We start from the raw sequence: 17,863 nt of genomic DNA, 5'->3' as shown, positions 1-17,863 counted from the left end.
AAATAAAAGCTGAAATAAATCACTCTCTACTATTATTCTGACATTTCACATTCTTAAAATAAAAGTGGTGATCCTAACTGACCTAAGAGAGGGAATTTTTACTAGGATTAAATATCAGGAATTGTAAAAAACTGAGTTTGAATGTATTTGGCTAAGGTGTATGTAAACTTCCAACTTCAACTGTATATACACACACACACTACCGTTCAAAAGTTTGGGGTCACTTAGAAAAAAAATGGTCCATTAAAATAACATTGATCAGAAATACAGTGTAGACATTGTTAATGTTGTAAATGGCTATTGTAGCTGGAAATGGCTGATTTTTAATGGAATATCTACATAGGCGTACATAGCCCCATTATCAGCAACCATCAGTCCTGTGTTCCAATGGCACGTTGTGTTTGCTAATCCAAGTTTATCATTTTAAAAGGCTAATTGATCATTAGAAAACCCTTTTGCAATTATGTTAGCACAGCTGAAAACTGTTGTGCTGATTAAAGAAGCAATATGTATTTATTTATTTCACCTTTATTTAACCAGGTAAGCCAGTTGAGCACAAGTTCTCATGTACAACTGCGACCTGGCCAAGATAAAGCAATACAACTGGCCTTATTGAGACTAGATGAGTATCAGCAATTGTGGGTTCGATTACAGGATCAAAATGTCCAGAAACAAATAACTTTCTTCTGAAACTCGTCAGTCCCTTCTTGTTCTGAGAAATGAAGGCTATTCCATGTGAGAAATTGCCAAGAAACTGAAGATCTCGTACAAAGCTGTGTACTACTCCCTTCACAGAACAGCGCAAACTGGCTCTAACCAGAATAGAAAGAGGGAGGCCCCGGTGCACAACTGAGCAAGAGGACAAAAACATTAGTTTCTAGTTTGAGAAACAGGTCCTCAACTGGCAGCTTCATTAAATAGTACCCGCAAAACACCAGTCTCAACGTCAACTGTGAAGAGGCGACTCCGGGATACTGACCTTCTAGGCAGAGTTGCAAAGAAAAAGCCATATCTCAGACTGGCCAATGAAAATAAAAGATTAAGATGGGCAAAAGAACACAGACACTGGACAGAGGAAGATTGGAAAAACGTGTTATGGACAGACAAATCGAAATTTGAGGTGTTCGGAACACAAAGAAGAACATTTGTGAGACGCAGACCAAATGAAAAGATGCTGGAGGAGTGCTTGATGCCATCTGTCAAGCATGGTGGAGGCAATGTGATGGTTTGGGGGTGCTTTCGTGGTGGTAAAGTGGGAGATCTTTATAGGGTAAAAGGGATCTTGAAGAAGGAAGGCTATCACTCCATTTTGCAGCGCCATGCCATACCCTGTGGACGGCGCTTGATTGGAGCCGATTTCCTCCTACAACAGGACAATGACCCAAAGCACAGCTCCAAACTATGCAAGAACTATTTAGGGAAGAAGCAGTCAGCTGGTATTCTCTCTATAATGGAGTGGCCAGCACAGTCACCGGCTCTCAACCCTATTGAGCTGTTGTGGGAGCAGCTTGACCGTATGGTACGTAAGAAGTGCCCATCAAGCCAATCCAACTTGTGGGAGGTGCTTCAGGAAGCATGGGGTGAAATCTCTTCAGATTACCTCAACAAATTGACAACTAGAATGCCAAAGGTCTGCAAGGTTGTAATTGCTGCAAATGGAGGACTCTTTGACGAAAGCAAAGTTTGAAGGACACAATTATTATTTGTATTAAAAATCATTACTTCTAACCTTGTCAATGACTACATTTCCTATGCATTTTGCTATATTTCCTATTGAAACTCATTTCATGTATGTTTTCATGGAAAACAAGGACATTTCTAAGTGACCCCAAACTTTTGAACGGTAGTGTGTGTGTATATATAATAATAATAATAATAATAATAATAATAATAATAATAAGCAGCACCCCCAAACTACTTCCTGCGGCTATGGGAGTGGGGGAAAAGAGGCATGAAAAATCATCCAAGTCGGAAACTCTGCCATCTTTCTAGAGCTCTGACTTTCTGACATGAAGATCACTGACGTCATGATTTGACCTCAGGTTTTTATCTGAGTTCCCAGTTGTCTTGAAAGCACCATCAGAGCTATGTCAACGTGTCACATCTCAAATGCCTAGACAGACCAGAGAAACTCTCCAGGGCAAATCAAATCAAAATAAAATTGTATTTGTCACATGCGCCGAATACAACAGGTGTAGACCTTACCGTGAAATGCTTACTTACAAGCCCTTAACCAACAATGCAGTTAAAGAAATAGAGTTAAGAAAATATTTACTAAATAAACTAAAGTTTAAAAAAATCAAATAAAAAAGTAAAAAGTAAATTACATAACAAGGCTATATACAGGGGGTACCAGTACCGAGTCAATATGCGGGGGTACAAGTTAGTCGAGGTAATATGTAAAGCGACTATGCATAGATAATAAACAGCGAGTATCAGCAGTGTAGCGGGGTGGCCATTCGATTAATTGTTCAGTAGTCTTATGGCTTGGGGTAGAAGCTGTTAAGGAGCCATTTGGTCCAAGACTTGGCGCTCCAGTGATGCAACCGGTCAGGATGCTCTTGATTGGGCAGCTGTAGAACTGTTTGAGGACCTGGGGACCCATGCCAAATCTTTTCAGTTTCCTGAGGGGGAAAAGGTGTTGTTGTGCCCTCTTCACAACTGTCTTGGTGTAGTTGGACCATGATAGTTTGTTGGTGATGTGGACACCAAGGCACCTGAAACTCTCGACCCGCTCCACTTCAGCCCCGTTGATGTTAATGGGGGCCTGTTTGGCCCTCCTTTTCCTATAGTCCACGATCAGCTCCTTTGTCTCGCTCACATTGAGGGAGAGGTTGTTGTCCTGGCACCACACTGCCAGGTCTCTGACCTCCTCCCTATAGGCGGTCTCATTGTTGTCGGTGATCAGACCTACCACTGTTGTGTCGTCAGCAAACTTTATGATGGTGTTGGAGTCGTGCTTGGCCACGCAGTCATGTGTGAACAGGGAGTACAGGAGGGCACTAAGCAAGCACCCCTGAGGGGCCCAAGTGTTGAGGATCAGCGTGGCAGATGTGCTGTTGCCTACCCTTACCACCTGGGGGCGGCCCGTCAGGAAGTCCAGGATCCAGTTGCAGAGGGAGGTGTTTAATCCTAGGGTCCTTAGCTTAGTGATGAGCTTTGTGGACACTATGGTGTTGAATGCTGAGCTGTAGTCAATGAACAGCATTCTCACATAGGTGTTCCTTTTGTCCAGGTGGGAAAGGGCAGTGTGGAGCGCAATTGAGATTGCGTCATCTGTGGATCTGCGAATTTGAGTTGGTCTAGGGTTTCCGGCATGATGGTGTTGATGTGAGCCATGACCAACCTTTCAAAGCACTTCATGGCTACCGACATGAACTGTATAATAAATTATTATTTTACAATTTCACTGTAGAGCCCCCAGTCCCGCTCAACCAGACTCGGAGAGCTCCTTTGTCCCACCCCCCATACACGCGGAGACCGGCTCAATCGGTGCCTCCAGTGATGCCATCTCTTTCATCGTTACCCAACGCTTAGGTTTACCTCCACTGGACTCATATCCTTCCATATCCTTGTCTGTACATAATGCCCTGAATCTATTCTACAACTCCCGGAAATCTGCCCCTTTTATTCTCTGTACCCAATGCACTAGAAGACCAGTTCTTAAAGCCTTTAGCCGTATCCTTATTCTACTCCTCCTCTGTTCCTCTGGTGATGTAGAGGTTAACCCAGGCCCTGTAGCCCCCAGTATCACTCCTACTCCCCTGGCGCTATCATTTGTTGACTTCTGAAACCGTAAAATCCTTGTTTTTTTGCATGTTAACATCAGAAGCCTCCTCCCTAAGTTTGAGTTACTCACTGCGTTAGCACACTCCACCAACCCTGATGTTCTAGCAGTGTCTGAATCCTGGCTTAGGAAGACCACCAAAAAACTCTGAAATGTCCATCCCCAACTACAACATTTTCCGTCTAGATAGAACTGCCAAAGGGGGCGGGGTTGCAATCTACTGTAGAGATAGTCTGCAGAGCTCTATCATACTATCCAGGTCTGTGCCCAAACAGTTTGAGCTTCTACTTCTAAAAATCCACCTCTCCAGAAATAAGTCTATCACTGTTGCCGCTTGCTACAGACCCCCCTCAGTTCGTACTGCTTGCTGACCTAAACTGGGATATGCTTAACACCCCGGCCATCCTACAATCTAAACTAGATGCCCTCAATCTCAAACAAATTATCAAGGAACCTACCAGGTACAACCCTAAATCCGTAACCATGGGCACCCTCATAGATATCATCCTGACTAATTTACCCTCTAAATACACCTCCGCTGTCTTCAACCAGGATCTCAGCGATCACTGCCTCATTGCCTGCGTCCGTAATGGGTCCGCGGTCAAACGACCACTGCCCCACCCCCCTACCCCCCCAGGGACTATGGTGGTCTGTTTGAAACATGTAGGTATTACAGACTCGGTCAGGGAGAGGTTGAAAATGTCATTGAAGACACTTGCCAGTTGGTCCGCGAATGCGTTAAGTACACGTCCTGGTAATCTGTCTGGCCACGCGGCTTTGTGAATGTTGGCCAGTTTAAAGGTCTTGCTCACATTGGCTACGGAGAGCGTGATCACACAGTCGTCTGGAACAGCTAGTGCTCTCATGCATGCTTCAGTGTTGCTTGCCTCGAAGTGAGCATAAAAGGCATTTAGCTTGTCTGGTAGGCTCGCGTCAATGGGCAGCTTGCGGCTGGGTTTCCCTTTGTAGTCTGTAATAATTTTCAAGCCCTGCCACATCCGACGAGCCGGTGTACTAGGATTCAATCTTAGTCCTGTATTGACGCTTTGCCTGTTTGATGGTTCGTCTGAGGGCATAGTGGGATTTCTTATAAGAGTCCGGATTAGTGTCCCTTAGTATTCTTACAAGGCACCCCACCCTCCTCCCCCTTTTCCTCTGTATTTTCTTCATGCTGATGACAGGGATTTGGGCCATGTCTTGACAAAGCAGTATATCCTTCGCGTCAGACTCATTAAATAAAAAATAATTTGTCCAGTTCGAGGTGAGTAATCGCTGTTCTGATGTCCAGAAGCTCTTTTCTGTCATAAGAGATGGTAGCAGCAACATTATGTACAAAATGAGTTACAACCAATGCGAAAAAAAAGTATAATAACAGCACAGTTGGTTAGGAGCCCGTAAAACAGCAGCCATCCCCTCCGGCGCCATTATTACAGCAGATAAGGACACATTGATATGAAATAGGGACATGTCATGCTGTTGACTGATCATTGCTCACGTGGACAAAAATACTTGTTTGGCGTGTCGATCTATCCCAAAGGCCGGCAGATGGCGATATTGAGTAGCTTCCATCTTATCGTTCAAACGCATTGTATGCAGCCGGCAATACACTCGTAACCCCCGTGGACTGGTTCGTACCTAAAATTCTCCATTCAGGCTGCAAAGGCAGCGATTTCCTCCTTACCTAGATTTAATGGCGAGATGGCGGAAAAAACTGGCAAAATATCTGTACTTTCTTCATGAAATGCCATTGTCCACTACCATGCTAAAGTGACTAATGACTAGGATTGCTAGTCCCGGATGTTGCGTATCGCTTTCAGCCAATCAGGTTGCAGCAGTCTGTTGTTTAACACAACACCAGGAAGTAGCATTAGCCAATAGCATCACAGATAGAACAATGAGACAGATATTTCACCAGATGTATAAATGAAGCATCCGCTTGGTGTTTCCACTCACTACCAAATATGGTAGTGAGAGGAAGCCCAGTGGACGGCAGTAGGAGAAGATGGAAGGAGATGGATTTTGGCCGACATTCTGCAATGAAACATTTGATCTCGATACAGTTTTCTGTTCCCAAAACTAGAATCTGCTATGAACAGATTGGACTACGTTTTGTAGACTTTAATATTTGCCAAAGTTGTAAAAAATTGCGTTGTTTAGAAGGATTGCAAAGGCAAATTGAATTATTGCACACGCGCACTTCACAGAGTAGGCGTTCCGTAACGAAAAAATGCAGATGTCTGCTAGAACGGGCTAATGGAATTTTGCTAGCTCGTGCTTGGCTCTGCCCACCTCCTTGCTTGTTCTGCCCACTATGACTAATTTGTTCCCATTGGAAATGACAGGCTGTGGTCTATCTTGGTTTAGTTATAAAAAAAACTTTGCTAGCATGGTGGTGCAAAATGGTGTTTCATGAAGAAAGTACTCATATTTTCCCCGTTTTTTCCCACCATTAAAGGAGGAAATCAATGCTTTTGCAGCCTAAATGGAGAAGGTTTTAGGTACGAACCGGTCCACGGGGATACCAGTGTATTGCCGGCTGCATACAATACGTTTGGAAAGTAAGATGACATCATCAATACCAGCTCAATATTGCCATCTGCTGGCCTTTGAGCTAGTGTCGACCATTCATTTGCAGCTAATAGTGAAATGAAAACTGACTGGCCATCAACGAGAGTAATGCCGCGTTCAAAACAACTGGAAAATCAGACAAATACAGATCAAATCATGACATCTGTCACGATCGTCTAATGAGGGAGACCAAGGCGCAGCGTTGCGAGCGAACATATTTACTTTAATAGTTGAAGCACCACACTCAAAAATACAAAACAATAAACAACGAATGCGTGACGTCTATGGTCCAACACGAAACCACACGAACAAAATCCCACAACCCGAAAGAAAAACAGACAGATTAAATATGGCTCCCAATCAGAGACAAACAGCCGACAGCTGACACTCGTTTGCCTCTGATTGGGAGTCACACCGGCAAACATAGAAAATTGACAACCTAGAACACCCACCAAAGAAACAGAAAACATAGAATGAACACACCCTGGCTCAACATATTGAGTCCCCGAGCCAGGGTGTGACAACATCAGTGATCTTCAGGTCGGAGCTCTAGAAAGCCTCCCGAGTTGGATGACCGTTCAAATTTTCCCAGTCGGAGCTCGTATTTTCCCCGAGTTCCTAGTTGTTTGAAGGCACTGCTGTCGGAGATTACCGAGTTCCCAGTTGTTAAGGAACGCGGCATAGATGCTAATAAAACACATCAGTGCGTTCAATCGCAGGCTTTTATTAATCACAGCTGGGTGGTTCGCTGAGCTGAAGCAAAGCCTGCTTGACAGTCAATACTGGAGAGACTGGTTACTCTTATCATAGACTGCTCTCCGACAACGTGTTTTCCGCTCATAAATAAATTAGAGGAGAGGACATCGGAGCCAATATATTCTATGCTCTGTTGCTTCCATCGTGCTAGGCTAACAAGGAAACAAACCTGTCAAAGGGAATGACCAGTGTAGCTTGACGTTCACACTCAGGCAGACGTCGAACTCCCATGTGTGGCTGGTTGGGATGGCAGGTAGCTTAGTGGGTGTAGTATCGCGTCAATGCTGGTAATTATTGCTGTCAAACAAAGAGTCCGCTTAGGCTGTACTTTGATTATAAGTTTTATTTATATCACAAGATGTCAGCATAAGTTTACAGACCCTGCAGGGCTGGAGAACAGTGTCCAAAGATAATCTGTCTGTTCTAACCCCTCCTTTGTCTAGCCTATACTTATAAGGTATGCAAAAATATGGGTTGCTCCCTCTGCTATCCAATCACCTGTCTCCCCTGGGGCGTCACCCTAAAAACGGCTCTTTTGGAACTAAAATAAACATCCCCTCAGGTTCCACTAGAATAGTCATAATCTTAATACACTACATATTCCCCCCTTCGAGACGAACTAAAAGTCTCGAAAACAAAAAGAACAGGATTATGACAAGTAAGAATTTATCTTATTGAGTATCTTTAACATTAAACCAAAAACATTTTTCTCTAGAGTGTAAATACCTTTCTATGAAATATGAACAAATGTTTATGAAGTGTGAATACATTACTATGAAATATGAACAAATCTTTATGAAGTGTGAATATATTACTATGAAATATGAACAAATCTTTATGGAGTGTGAGAGCGAAAAACTGTCTGGCAGCCATCGTTCCAAATATCCATCCATCAATCAAGACAGTAAAATTCTCTCACGGTCCCTCTGCCCCAGGCAACCACCTAGGTACTCCCGATCAATTCATAAATCTTTATCAATGCATTTGAAACTATAATGCAATTAAATACACATGAAAGCCCCAGCAAACAAAATACTATCCAAAATGTCCACTCTCAGGCTGGTCGACCCATCGGACCCTACAGTGGATCTCTATCCCTGCCTAGACTCCCTGTCCCTAAGCATTCACGAAATAAACAAAAACATCTAAGATCCCCACATGTATCCAATAACATCAAATATCATTCTACAAAAATTAATACCTAAGAATATGACACCCACTATGTATTACACATGCAAATATGTCTATATTTCATTGCAGACACTGGAATGTAGTCCACTACACTTCATCTCCTCAGCAGTGTCGATCCAATGCATCGTTGATGATGGAATCGGAACCTTTCCACACCTTCCTTGTTCCATCTCCTCCAGTCATTGTCCTTTCATATTGTCCTTGTTTGCGTATTTCAATCTCTACATATTCCCCCATATGCTTCTGGAAGAAAAGAAAAGACCAAACAGTATATTTTGCAAAACAACACTTTCAAATTAAAACATCAATATCAACTAAGAATATAAAAATATAAAATGATATATGAATCACATTATCCTATTTCCCCCCCTTTGATTCATAACATCATATTAAAATCACACTACTATTGAATTTTTTTTGGAAAAATGATCAAATAATCAAAAAGGATATTTATCCATCAATACTCCATCCAGTCCCACTTGTCCATCTTCACCCAGATCAGGAACAGTCAACAACGGCATCTGAGTGTTGTCTCCAGGCATCACAACTCCAACCCATCTTAATATCATAGCTTTCGCAAAGGTCAGTAACAAAGTACAAAAGCAAAACATCACACAAAGCGCTATCAGAGCTGCAACTAAAATCTGAACCATCACTGCTCCTACTGGGCCTAACTGATCTTGCAACCAAGTCTTCGCTGACCATCCAGCTCCTTCAGATCTACCAAACGCATCCCTTATATTCTTCAACGCATCTATAACACTCGTGATATTATCGGAACTATCTGGGATCAAAGTATAACAATCATCCCCCGTCAGATTCATAGCCAAACATAAGCCACCTTGTTTTGCTAAAATATAGTCAAGAGCCATGTCATGTTTCAACAGCGTCAGTCTGTGACTTCTTTGAGTATTTGACAGAAGGTTAAACCCTCTTATTGTTTCATTAGCAAACCCCTGCAAAGTATAGGTAATATGATCAATATGATCTGCCAAAAATGTTACACCATACCATGGAAAAAGTCCCAGTCCCCACTTCTCTCCTAGACTTATCCTCCAATGGTAGGCTTCAAGACTATGAAATGTCGCCATGTCTCTTTTCACCCTATTTCCAAACCTAGATTCAGATTTATCTGTGTCCGGTGCTACCCCTCGTTTAATGGTAAAAGCCTCATATGGAAGCTTCAACGTTGACATGTAACAACATCCTGTCCATCCATAGGGTAAGAATATATATGCTTTATCACCACAAACCCACCAAATATCTCTAAAATTCCCAATAGTCACATTGCCAGGCAAAATCTGATCTTCCACCATCAAAGTCTTGCTGTTCTTACTACCGGGAACATAAAAAGTAACATTATATTTCTCATCTCTAACCTTATGTTCATGCTTACCCAAAGTCATCATATAATCATCACAATCTGATATTCCCATGAACATACCCTTTCCATCGTATGTTTTATTAGAACAAAAACAACTTTTAGCCCTCACTGCTTTCACCTCCAATGCTTCAGGGTTCGCTGTTACCTGATTTTCCTTCCCATCTAACAAATTCACATAGGGTAATTCATTTAACCAAGAACACCTAAACCTAGGCTTAAACAAATGTTTTGACAACGACATTATTTTATCTGTTAATGATTGTTGCTGATACAACAGCCATGACAAAGCATAAGATTGACACGTACTCGATAGAGGTTGAGCGACCGTCTCTAAAATGGAACCCCACGTCTCTGGTGCTGGAATTCTCAACAGACATGGACCCTCAAGATTCCTCACTGATCTTACAGAATGAGTTAACTGTTGGAACCAAAGATTTCTACCTGCCCATTCATCTTTAATCTTCAAAACAGAAGAATCAAATCCATATGCCTTCCATTTAGTTTCTCTTTTCCCTAACGAGCGGTATTGATCAGATGTATCTTCTGATGTTATGTTGAAATCAAAGAACTCATCCTGTACCTCCATGATAGTATCTTGCACTATTTCAGATGAATCTATCTTCTCTACCACCATCTGCTCTCCTATTTTAACCCTATCCTTACTACCATTGACAGCACTCTCCATCCGTACCATAAACTCCTGAGTTACTCTTGCTACATCCTTTAATTTCAGAAAAGTTGTTGTTGGTGTCGGTGTCATACTTCCTACATTTGTTATTGCCGTCATACCATTAATCCCTTCCAAAGTTACCATTAAAGTAGTTGATTTAGTTGATGTATTAACACCCTTAACTACTTCTAGTGGGAAAGCTACCGATATCCTCTGTGTATTATTTACTGTTGGAGTGGCTACTGTAATATACTTCTCCTGAACTCCTTTGGTGACTGTGGAAGCTTCAACAGACTTCAACTCTTCCATTATAAGCGTCACTTTACGAATTACATAGCCTTTTAACCAATAATTCTTAACCGGAACAAATTTTTATGCTTGCACTAGATAAGTACACATATATTCTCCCTGATCTTTCTCTGTAACATTACGCAAAATAAGTGAACAATCACTCATAACCCTCTTCCTCTTCATATTGTTGTACAAAATATACTTCCTTTGACTAGGGGGCACAGCTTCTACATCTGGTCCTGATAACAATACTTATTCTCCATAATTATCTCTCCATGTGGGAGGAACGTCCCCTCCCCCACTCCATCTCTCACAGCTACAAGGAAGATGAGCTGTATCACCCATCCTAACCCTAATAACAGTATTTTCTTCTAAAATTGGTGCTGGAGCTATTGGTTCCCTTGTAATCAAATGCGATATATTTAAGGCTTTAATAACTATCAATGTTGAAAGAGTTAAATTGCTTCTCACTGTTGTTATAATAGACTGAAGTGTTGATGTTATTGTTGTTACTTCATCCATTCTCCCTAAGACTCTTAACTCTTCACTTGTATTTCCATCTATCACCACTAGTGTCACTACATTAATTATCAGTCCTAACTCTAATCCCTCACTTTCAACCTGTTGATTATAAAAAATACATTTATAATCACCTTGATCTTCCTGCTGGGAATTGTAAATATAGATACCGCAATCACCCTCAATCTTCTCTTATCATTCAGCAACGCAAACTTTCTCAATGCATCTGCTCCTAACAGATCTAAACTCCTACCATATCTATCTTCCCACTAAACTCTAAATTTTCCTTCACCACTGTTCTCTCTCTCTTACTACTAACTTTGAAACTTAGCTTACTGTCCTAAAGTTCCTTCAACCCTAGTTCTCATAACTTTTTTTAATCTAATCTTTTATCCTAACCTTTAAAAACCTTTTCCACTGATTTATTCACAAAATCCCTTTACCACCAATTTTTAGAATATGTGATTGGGAAGTCCCCACCTGCTTCTGACTTCTTTACACACAGACTTGGCAAACGACTAAACATCTTTTAGCCTAGTTTGAAATCTCTTGGTGTAGGAATGTAACCAAGAATAACAGTCACCCCTTTTAACTTTATTTTTCAGACAGATTGTCTAATAGGCAGTCTAATAGATTGTCATCCTTCCTATGATATTATCTTTTCAAGCAAATATGATTCCAAAAACTCTACTTTTTAAAATCTTCTACCAGACAGCCGTCTAGTGGACATCGTATTGTACAGTTCAATTTTAACAATGCATCTCTTCCCAACAATGCACTAGGTATATGTTCTGATACCAGTATGTGTATTTTAATTTCTCTTTGATTTTTTATAGCAGATCTCAATTGGTTCCTTAAGAGTAATCAACTGTTTTACCTTCTCAAATCCCTATCCTAATTAGTTAATTTTACATAGTGAGATGTTTAACCTCTTTAGGCTCAACACAGATAAAAGCTTTTCCTCTATTCACCATCACTTCTCATAGTCCTTTGTTTTCACTTCAATTGTTAGATTTTTTTTTTTACTAATTGGTGCTACCAGCTGACACCCCCCTTCGGATCTTCTAGGCACTCTAGAATCCTTGCTCCTTTAAGGGTTCACCTGGAGAACAGGTGATCTTCACTTGCTCCTTTATCTTCCTCAGAAATTCCCTCTGTTGTTTCCTCCTGGCGCATTGCACTCACAGGTAAAGTGACCAACCTGTCCACAATTATAACACTCTTCTGAAAGTTGCTGGAAGGATGACTTAAATCTTCCTCTTTCTAAGTCCTCTCGTCCTCTTCCTCTCCAATTCTGTGTCTGTCCAGAAACTGGCTGTGGATATGGAACAACTTGTACCGCTATTGGTGGCTGATACAATTGCATTTGACCTTGTTCAGTTGACGCTGTAGCAGTGATTGTTGATTTGGTTCACTCTGATTCTTCATAACCAAAGCTTCTCTTCTCCTTCTTCTTCTCCACCAGTTGTATTTGATTGAGTTTTCTGAGAGTTTCTTCGTCCTGTTCTTTCTTGTTGTTGACATATCAGTATTCTTCAAAAGGTTATATTCTAAGTTCTGTCCTCGAAATATCATCTTAATCTCTGATGCAATAATCACCCTCCTGGATGATCACTGGAAGCTGAGGATAAACATTCCTAAGCTCTACTTCCTTCTCATAAGGTGGGGGTCTTTTTGCTGAATCCGTGTGTGAGAAAGGTATACTGACTTCTGCACTTAGTTTTTCTGTCGCCTTCTCTTCCTTTAGCATTTTCTCTATACCTTTGTTTCTCTTATCGTTGGTATCTTTCATCAGTTTTTGTCCTTCATCATCAAACAGCTTAAGAACACCCAGCTCTCTTTGTCTCTTTTCTTTACGTTGTTCCCTTTTTTTCCCCTTCTTTTCATCTGCCTTGTAAATTGACAGAAGCACTTTCATGATGTTGATGACGTCAGGGTTAAGAGTCCCTTCCACTGGCCATGGTTGTTCAATGTCAGGCCAACGTTTGTTCCATTTGCCGGATAACCTCGCAATACCCTTAACTAAATGATTACTATTTTCAACTATATCAACCGGTGTAATGACTTTCATAGCCTTGCTGTCCTTTCTCCCCATTGTAACAACCCTTTTATATTCCTTTATTGTGAATTATTTTATTTTAGACTATATAGCCTATGGCTTCCCCCCTTTAATTATTAATATAAACTAAACAACCCAAAAAAATAATAATATGAATATTAAAAAATTTAATAATAAAAAAAAATATTCAAAAAATTATTTTTAATTAAAATAAAAAAAATCAATTAAAAATAAATCAATTAAAAATTATGAATAATCAAAAACATTTTTTTATTTCTATATCCTATTTTACCAATTTATCAATTAGTGGCTATCTTACCACAACCCATCCGGAAAGTAAATGCAAGTAGTCAACTTCACAGCAATCCCAAAAAACAAAGACTTCCAATCTTACAACACTACAATACTCATAAATTCCATTGTTTAATAAGCACCCAATTATCTTAATTTTAAGGAATAATGTCAGTACTTGATTTCCAACAGAACCCCTAATCAAACCAAGTGATGCACAGAGACTCCAAAATGCAAATTTTATTCAAATTGATCAGTCTGTTGCCAAGATTTTTTTGTAAACAGAACAGCACTAGCCTGATATCTGACTCGATCCTCTGTCGAGTCACACCTTGTCACGTGATGTACACGTCAGCACCTCTCTTTCTTTCTCTCTCTCTCCTCTCATCCCATCGTTCCTATTTCCTCTCATATGACAAAAGAGCATAGAAACAGACAAGAATTTAAAGTTTATACACTCACTGAGTTATTTCCAGCATTCAATATTCCTCCACTCACATTCGCTCTAAGAATTAACTCAGGAATAAATAGCTCAATAAATTTTTTATTTATTTTAATCCGTCATTTTATTTTATTTATTTTAATCCGTCAACATATATCTAATTAATAAATTCAATAGATCTCAACAAATAGTTTCATTTTCAAACAACAGCCGACGTAACAACTAGAACATTCCATTCGTTTTCAAATCTCTACGTTCGTCTGTGTCTGTCTCTCCCCGCAGCACCCAGTGTAGGCAGTGGCATATTCTCCCTACGTCACTCTAGTGTCGTAAAATCCCACATGTTGTAGTTTAGTAAAATCCCACGTGTTGTAGTGTAGTGCCGTAAAATCAAACGTGTCATAATCTAGTGCCGTAAAATCACACGTGTCGTAATCTAATGTAGTAAAATTACACGCATCGTAGTGTAGTGCCGTAAAATCACACGCATGCGCGGTACATTTATCAATACGATTTCACCGTGGAAGGGAGCTTCTCAGCTCTCCCCCCAACCCAAACAGACAGTTAAAAGTCCTGCTGTAACTCCGTTTTCCCCTCATAGTCAAACAACATTTAACAGAGCTCACAAAGCATAGAACCTAAATTCTACACACACAAACATAATTTAAGAGGCTTTATTCCATCGAAATGGCCCTCTAAGGTCACACATTAGCATGCAGCATGTAGCATTTAGCATTAGCATTTAGCATTAGCCTGTATGCAACATGTGGCATGAAACAATGTACCCGACATTGCGCCTTAAATTCCTTTTTCCTTTGTCACTAACTTTAGGCTGCCGTGAGTTATGGATATTCTATGAGAGGTCCCCCCAAACAGATACCCCGTCGGATACAAGATGAGCAGTAACTTACAATAAAATCTATAACCAAACTCCAGTCCCAGACTGACCTAAAAACACCTAACGCGTCATAGGATTTGTGGCCGACCATGGAGGTCGCCTCGTTCCGAGGGCTTGCCAAATCCGCAATGTTCTAAATTGTATACGTATATCTGCCTTGTATATCTGCCTTATTCACTACCATCAATTGTTCTAGACTTCCTATTCAAGCCTATTCCTTCTCCTGTTGCGCCGTTCACCAATGCAACCAAAATTTAGAATAATTATTACAAACCCTTAGTCGACAGCAACAAAAACACATCAGCACACACCCAAGTAATTTACACGGTACACCTTCCCAATGCACCTTATAAGCCAGCAAACCAACTAGCGCCCCAAATTTGTGAGGAATCTCACCTTATAGCCGGCTTGAGCGGGCGTCACCTCGCGACTCATGAATGGAACAAAGGGAAGATGCAGACCGATCTCAGCGGAGCCTCCATTTGTAGTATCGCGTCAATGCTGGTAATTATGGCTGTCAAACAAAGAGTCCGCTTAGGCTGTACTTTGATTATAAGTTTTATTTATATCACAAGATGTCAGCATAAGTTTACAGACCCTGCAGGGCTGGAGAACAGTGTCCAAAGATAATCTGTCTGTTCTAACCCCTCCTTTGTCTAGCCTATACTTATAAGGTATGCAAAAATATGGGTTGCTCCCTCTGCTATCCAATCACCTGTCTCCCCTGGGGCGTCACCCTAAAAACGGCTCTTTTGGAACTAAAATAAACATCCCCTCAGGTTCCACTAGAATAGTCATAATCTTAATACACTACATGGGTAAGAGCGTTGTGCCAGTAACCGAAAGGTCGCTGGTTCTAATCCCCGAGCCGACTAGGTGAAATATCTGTCGATGTGCCCTTGAGCAAGGCACTTAACCCTAATTGCTCCTGTAAGTCGCTCTGGATAAGAGCGTCTGCTAAATGACTAAAATGCAATGCATGTGGAACACCACAACCTTTCATTTCCAGAACATTGTTGACATTCGCGGATAGAATCCAGGTAGTTATTATTATAGCGTCAACTGTCTATATTCCAGCAACTGTAATTACCTTTCGCCTCGCAGTCAGCGCAGTATTTGTTGTCGTTCTCTCTGAGCATTTTGGACAGAACGGCCTGATGCTGCTCTTTCAGATTCTGGGCTTTTTCTCTCTCCGACCGCGTCGACATCTCTCCACAAGTTATGGTGTACTGTCCCCAAAGAAAACCCCTCCTGTACCCTTACCAACTGTTTATAATTAAAACGCATTAAAAGAAGACCATCCCTGTGTATGTACAGCTTCCTACAACGTATTTCTAGTAGCCAAGCTTAATAACTAGTAGTCCTCCAGCGACACAAATTATGACGTCACTTTGGATGGTAATGACAGAACCTTCAAAATAAAAGTCCGCATTTCAAAACATTGCAATGTGGAAAAATCATTAGAATGATATTACATTTTTATCAATGGCCACTTTTATTGTGCCAACAAGAAAATACAATAAGTAATTCATGAAAACAAACAAAACGTATGGTTTTTAAAACCTTGAAAACCTTGAAAACCTTGAAAACCTTGAAAACCTTGAAAAAATACAATGTTGAGAATATTATGCTGTAGAGAGAAATTTTCTATCTGTCTCGGCTAAAGTGGTGTGGAAAATACTCATTAGGGTCTCTATTAACCAAATATGTGTCGTTTTTTTTTATGGGGATTGTGTCGTACATACCCAGCAGCACTTTGTTCTCCACCCCCTCCATAGCCCCCAATGCAATACACTGTAATAGACTGTACATGGGATACATATTGGCTTGTAGAGAAAAAACTTTACTACCTATCTCATAAACTGGGATGGGAAATAGTCAGTTGGATCTCTACTAACCATATATGGTTAGTTTTGGAGGGGGACTGTGTCGCACAGCCTGCTGCTAACTTTTCACTCCACCCCTCCATAGCCCCCAATGCAATACACTGTAATATATTGTACATGGGATATAGATTGGCTTGTAGAGATAACTTTTCTATGTTTCTCATCTAAAGTGGGAAGGCAAATATTCAGTAGGGTCTCTAATAACCAAATATGTGTAGTTGTGAAGGGGGACAGTGTCGTACATGTCCAGCAACACAGCTTTAAATGACCTGGTACTATCCATGGTCCTGAAATCAATACACACTCATTAAAAAAAGAAACATAAAAACTAAACTTTTTTTATCAAAGCGAAATTTAAATGTAATGAATATTAACCAAGCTATAAGGACAGAGTATAATCACACTTTCTGAACAGCAATGGAGAAAATTATTAATAAGTTGTATGCCGATATGTGCTTCTTATCTATCAAGGTTTGCAATATACAGTAAAGGCATCGGCCTATGACCTAGTTTGGAAGAATAATAACTGAGACAAGATTATTTACAAGCTATATTGTCATGATTATCGATCAAGGTCAGCAAAGGCACTTTTTGTAGAGTTTAAAACGTATTACAAGGGACAACATGGCTACAAGGCTAACAGCACACAGTATAGTCAAGCTTTCAGAACAACAATGGAGAACATTATTTACAAGTTATAGGCCTTTCTGTTGCTTTTCTATCAAATTATTATTACAAATATTAATAACATTCCACCCATGAGGCCACTAGGTCATTTGGTAATTTTTCACTGTGTTTCTTTTCGTATGATAACAGATAGAGCACAGCTTGCTTCAGGAATACTTCGACCGTCTCTAAGGTAAAGCCCACACTTGATTTTGATACTTGAGTGCAGTCGATATACCAGAGCTTGCCATGTAGTGTGTACGATTTCACAAATTGGTAATTATCAGAAAATGCTATAATACTAGACAATTCAAATAGGTGTATGTTACATGCAGAATAGATTCAAGCGCTTGGGTAAACAGCTCTCTGCTGGCCTGTCTACCTTCACAAGTAATGTTTTTGGAGCATGGATGACATTAAAGCTTGACCGCTGAAAGTTGTTAGCAGTATCACAT

General features: G+C 40.6%; 1 protein-coding gene across 1 annotated transcript in view; it reads right to left on the bottom strand.

Moving 5' to 3' along the window:
- Positions 1–16,064, bottom strand: part of LOC311133234 (stromal membrane-associated protein 1-like) — a gene marked incomplete at both ends in the record, with an annotated part of 105,769 nt that extends 89,705 nt beyond the window's left edge. Inside the window, one exon of the mRNA XM_084166721.1 lies at positions 15,947–16,064. Within this exon, the coding sequence (XP_084022847.1) occupies positions 15,947–16,064 (118 nt within the window). The remainder of the gene's footprint in view (positions 1–15,946) is intronic.
- Between the last annotated feature and the right edge of the window lie 1,799 nt (positions 16,065–17,863).

Source organism: Coregonus lavaretus (genome assembly GCF_964263955.1).
Source record: "Coregonus lavaretus genome assembly, chromosome: 1".
In the NCBI taxonomy this organism is placed as follows: Eukaryota; Metazoa; Chordata; class Actinopteri; order Salmoniformes; family Salmonidae; genus Coregonus; species Coregonus lavaretus.
Note: the sequence above shows the minus strand (reverse complement) of the source record. Positions and strands in the feature narration are given on the sequence as shown.